This window comes from Triticum urartu, chromosome 2 (assembly GCF_003073215.2).
Source record: "Triticum urartu cultivar G1812 chromosome 2, Tu2.1, whole genome shotgun sequence".
Taxonomy (NCBI): Eukaryota; Viridiplantae; Streptophyta; class Magnoliopsida; order Poales; family Poaceae; genus Triticum; species Triticum urartu.
This window is the reverse complement of record NC_053023.1, coordinates 552801696-552807097: the sequence shown is the minus strand read 5'-3', so window position 1 is coordinate 552807097 and position 5402 is coordinate 552801696. Positions and strand designations below refer to the sequence as shown.

At 59.3% G+C, this 5402-nt stretch overlaps 1 protein-coding gene across 1 annotated transcript; it reads left to right on the top strand.

The window, feature by feature from the left end:
* Positions 1–273: 273 nt before the first annotated feature.
* On the top strand, positions 274–1469 carry LOC125538704 (polygalacturonase inhibitor-like). Its single transcript, XM_048701979.1, has one exon. The coding sequence runs from the start codon at positions 295–297 to the stop codon at positions 1279–1281; it is 987 nt and encodes a 328-aa protein (XP_048557936.1). The 5' UTR covers positions 274–294; the 3' UTR covers positions 1282–1469.
* The last annotated feature ends 3933 nt before the right edge of the window (positions 1470–5402 follow it).

The following is a 5402-nucleotide window of genomic DNA, read 5'->3' as shown; positions in this document are numbered from 1 at the left end:
TCTATAGAGCGGGATGAAAACCTAGTTCGAGATTAGTCGATGTAGATAGACTCGGAGAATAAGTACCGTTCAATGTCTATCAAGTGCTTGGCAAGAAACCGCACGTTCCTCTCCCTTGCAAGTGCACCAAGCCACTCACAAAAACTTTGACCACGCTTTGGCTGCCTTCATGATCACATCAATCCAGTTGACTTATTTTGGCCGAGATCATCCAGCTGACTTGCACTCCTACAAATAGCTGATCAACATTCTCTGTTACTCACTCGTAGCAGTTCCATCGGTCAAGAACTCAAGATGGCCAACCACGTTGCACTTCTCCTCCTGCTGTCTCTCCAGCTCACCGCGTCATTCTCTCAGCAGCCCGGCGACGACCCGGACCTCCGGACCCTCCTCAAGATCAAGGAGCAGTTCGGCGACCAGGCCGCACTGGTGTCTTTGCTGCCCGGCACCGACCAGTGCAACTGGCCGTACGCCTACTGCAACCAGCACCGCCGCGTCGTCGCCATCTTCCTCCAGAACGTCAACATCACCTCCACGATCCCACCGGCCATCGGCGACCTCGACCAGCTCCACACCATCAGCATCCACAGCATCCCGGGCCTCCATGGCCCCATCCCGGACACATTCGGCAAGCTCTCGCACCTCTCCATCTTCAACATCATGCGCACCTCCGTCTCGGGCTCCCTGCCGGCGTCGCTCTCCCGCACAAACCTCACCTCCGTCAGCTTCTTCAGCAACAAGCTGACCGGAAGGATCCCCAGGTCGCTCCAGGACCTGCCTTACCTGACCTACTTCGACGCCTCGAACAACCGCCTCGTCGGCCGGATCCCGCCGGGGCTGGTGAGCAACGGCGCGCCCGACAGGCCCCTGGGCCTGACGCTGACGAACAACCGGCTGACGGGGCCGATCCCCCGGACGTACGGGCGCGAGAGGTACTTCATGAACTTCCGGGTGGCCAACAACAGGCTAACGGGGGACGCGGCGTTCCTGTTCGGCCGGCGGAACACGGTGTACGACGTCGACCTGTCCGGGAACAGGCTGCGGTTCAACCTGACCGGCGTGGAGATGCCAGAGAACCTGCTGTTCCTCAACATGAGCCGCAACCGGATCTACGGCGGCGTGCCGGCGTCGCTGACGCAGTTGAAGAAGTTGACCACGCTCGACCTCAGCTACAACCAGCTCTGCGGGGAGATACCGACCGGCGGGAACATGGGTCGGTTCAAGCCGGAGGCCTACGAGCACAACAAGTGCCTGTGCGGGACCCCGTTGCCGGCGTGCTAGGTCGTGGGTCGCTGAGGCTGATCGACCTGTCACGTTCTTCTGTTTTACGGTGATACTGCATTGCAATGAATAATTTCGGGCTTCCATCCGAGAGTTCCTACTCTGTTTCTTTAGTGGAAGAGTTCCTACTTCCTATCACTTCGATATTGTCGGATGTGGGGTTCCGACAAACCCTTAAAGTTTGAACACTGGGGTGCGCGTAAAGTTTTTTCCTTCTACCAATCTACGCTTTAACTCACTAGATCTTGCGGATGAACTCGACGAACTCTCAACACAAAAAGACATGGGGTTTATACTGATTCGAGTCACCGTTATAGTGTAATACCCTACTCCAGTGTGGTGGTGGTGGATTGCCTTTTGGATTGATGATGAACAATACAAGGGAAGAACAACCTCCTGAGATTGAGGTGTTCTTGTGCGTATGAACTTGTGGTGTGTGGGTTCTCTCTGGCTAAGATACTCTCTCTATTCACTGTGGTGGTTAGTCCTATTTATAGAGGCCCTGATGCTCTTCCCAAATATCGAGCGGTAAGGAAGCCAACAATGGTGGGCTAATTTGAAAGGGGACAGCTAGTACAAGTTGCCCTGACAAAAGCGGTCTTCGCCTGCACAAAGCTCTGGTGGTGACGCCGTCTTGGGCTCCACGATGACCTCCGTCTTGCAGTCCATGGTCCTGGTCTTATTGTACCGAAATGACAACATTTGCCTGATGCCTCGGTACTCCGCGGCTGCGCTTGCCCCCCTTTGCACCAAAGAGGAAAAAAGGACGCTGCGCGCGCTGGCGCCCGCCTGGTGCCGATCGTCATGGCTCACGTCACGAGAGCCTCGTGAGGTTCGCCTCGCCTTGATATCTCGGCCCCTCGCGAGCCTGCCTGACTAGGCCGCTCGGGAGGAGGTCGTGCGTCATCCGCCTCGCGAGGGTCTTGGATACTTTGTTGGTGAAGATGAGTCGTACGGCCTGCTGGCTCCGTCACGCCGCGGGCCGCAGACAGACAAGTCTGGGGACCCCCGTTCCCAAAACGCCGACAGTAGCCTCCGGGTCCAAGATGCGCGCGGCCTTGGCTTCGTGGCGAAGCCAAGGGTCATGTTCGGAGCACCGCGGGCCCCAAAAGCCTGCGGCCTCGGTTGACGCGTGGCGGTTGATAGGTCGTGGGCGTCTCCGCTTCCCCATGCTGCCTCGGCAACTGCTTGACCTAACAAAAGGCTGGCGCGAGCGACACTTGCCTTCATTGCTTCTTCCTTGCCTCCCTCTAGATCCCCTTTCTTGCTCTTCACCGCCGCTACCTACAGATCTGCTCCGGCCTTGCTCTGCATCTGCCGCCCATGGCGCCGCGCAAGGTCAAGACTTCCTCGGCTCCGGCTTGGTACGAGCCCGCTCTTGAGGCGCCCACTGTCACGGAGAAGAGCCTTGCCTCCGTGCGCCTGCTGACGGCGGGAGAGAGCAACGAGTAGGGGAAGACGGAGCTCCGGCTTGCCTCCGACGAGCCGGAGCCTGAGGGGAGCACCTTCTTTCCCTTCTTTTCGAGAAGCGTTGCCGTCGGGTTGGTTCCCCCCTTCTCTGATTTCTTTTATGAAGTCCTCGACCACTATGGGCTGCAGGCGTTGCATCTCTATCCCAACTATGTCCTCCTCCTGTCCATCTTTGCCTAATACTGTGAGGCGTACCTGGGCGTGATGCCGTCCGTGGCGCTCCTGCGCCATTTCTTCTTCCTCCGCGTCAGCGAGGGTCACATCACTGGATGCGCCAACTTTGTTGCGTCTGGCAAGGCCAACTTGATCTCGAGCACTGGGAAGAGGGCCGACAACATTCGATCCAAATGGGTCATGGTGGACGCCAAGCTCGCCCATCCGCGCCTGGTGTTGCCGACGAAGGTGCCCCGGCAAGGCAAGGAGTGGCCCATGGCGGAGCTTGTCGACAAGCGGGCATCGTCAGTGTTGGGGCAGATGATGACTGACCTGAAGCCGGGCAATGCGAGGGCGGCCAAAATAACGGGGGCGATACTCCTGAGGGAGTTCTTGACGCTGCGGGTTGCCCCGCTCCAGGCGCGCGCGCCCCTTCTGGGAGCTTGAAGGAGGGAAAACAAGGCCCGCCTGAGGCTGGGGGATCTGCCTGATGACGAACTGGACGCCGTCCTGCGTCTCATAGTCGGAGACAACCAGGAGTACCCGCCTAGCGCCTTCATTCCCCTGTTTCAACGCAGGGACCGGGAGGAATTCGTCGCCTCCAGGCCGACTTTTGATGCGCGCGGGCTGGTGCTGCCGGTGTTTTCGGGAGCTCCTACGGCGCAAAAACCAGTGGAGGTGTCTTCTGGCGAGCCCCGCGGAGAGGGGGAAGAGGAGGCGGACTCGGAGGAGACCCCAGAAGAGGTGGGCGAGACCTCCCCTCCGAGCAAGGCCGAGATTCTCCGCGCCCTTCCTGATGATGCTGAGACCGACGCCTACCAAGGAGGGAAGGAGCAACCCCTCGTCCCGACGAAGGGTAGGTCGTCGCTGGTGGACCGTGATGCCGCCTCCACCCCAACACCTCCTGGGGCTGGATCCGGTTCTGCCTCCGCACCGCATGGAGCCGCCGGAGCCCGAACGCCTGCCCCTCAGCCCCCGATGCTGTCAGGCCTCAAGCTTCACAAGCGAAAGGTGGAGTACCTCGCGGTGGACCGGTAGGTGTCTCGAACTTCGCTTTGTCCTTGCTAGTACTTGTTATTTCCTGACGCTCGCCTTTGGTTGATCAGGCCAACGTCTTCGGCGAAGAAGAGGAAGGAGGGTACGGCGGCTGTGCCTCCCTCCGCGGAGCAAGGAGGCAACATCGCCCGTGTCTCCCCAGCCCGGTCGTCCTCGCGGGGCCAAGAGGAGTATCACTGTGTGGATTCAGCCCCCATTGCTCCGCTGGCTCCGGAGGTGCCGATACTTGGCGCGGCTCCCAGCTGCTCCGGAACCCGCGGTCTCCCAAGCCCTGGTGATGATGTCGCTTCCTCCTACTGCTGCATCTCCACTTCCTGGTCCTTCTGATCCTGCTGCCTTCTTGGAGCGTGCCCTTTCAGAGATGACCCAACTGCAGGCGGATCTCCTGAGCGCTGACCCACGCCTGGTGGCCGGGCGTCTAGAGTTGGCCTCCGGCTGGTTTCATTTTGACCTGGCGGTACGCGCAACACTGGGTTAGGCTGTTGCGGCTTCCGAGAGGGAGAAGCAAGGAGTCGTTGGCGCTGCAGCTGATCGTGAGGTGGCGCTGAAAGACGCCAAGGCCGCCCGTGACCGCTGCCAAGCGCTAGAGGGCAAGTTCCAGAGCCTACGCGACAAGCACGCCGAAGAGGTACGCCGCCGCCAAGTAGGGAAGAAGGAGATGAAGGCCCGGGAGGAAGCCGTCAAGAACCGTGATGCTGAGCTGGCGGAGCTGGGGAAGAAGCAGGCTGCCGAGCGCAACCAGTTGGAAGAGTTGGAGCAGAAGCTGGGGGCGAGGGAGGCCAATCTTAATGCCAAGGCGCGAGTCCTGGCCGAAGACCGTGTGACCTTTGCCGATCTCAAGAAGAGATCTCGCAAGGCGCTGAGGATGCTCTACGAGCATGGCCTGGAGAAGCCGATGGACACTGACGAGGATGGCCCCGCCCAGCTGCTTCCTCTCATGGTGAAGGCGCTTGAGGAGGTCGTTGAGGGCCTCGATCCCATGGCGGAGGCAGAAGCTCACGTTCTGCCTTCAGCTGCACTGACTCGCGTCCTCAGCCATCCGCACCTCCGCGTCCCCAATGCCCACTTTGACGAGCTGCTGGAGCCTGTGGCTGAAGATCTCTGCGAAGCCGCCGCCAGAGCTGTTCAAGGTCAAGTGGAGGCTTGCTGGGGAAGTTTTGCGGCTTTGTCTCCAATCCTATGTCTGGCGATGCCGTGGATCCTGCAGCTGGTGGTGAAGGTGAGAACATCGTCATCCACGGGGGATCACCTTCCGCAGGCGACGGCGACATCCAAGGGTGACCTGCGGCTATTCTTCTCGTTTCATTCCTGCGACATACATCAGGCCTCATGGAGGCGTTTAGACTTTTCATTTGGTATTGTGAGAACAATATGCTTGTAATATTTGCTTCGAGATTTTGCATTTTCCTTCCTATTTGCTTTGTTCTGCATCGGTAGAGCCC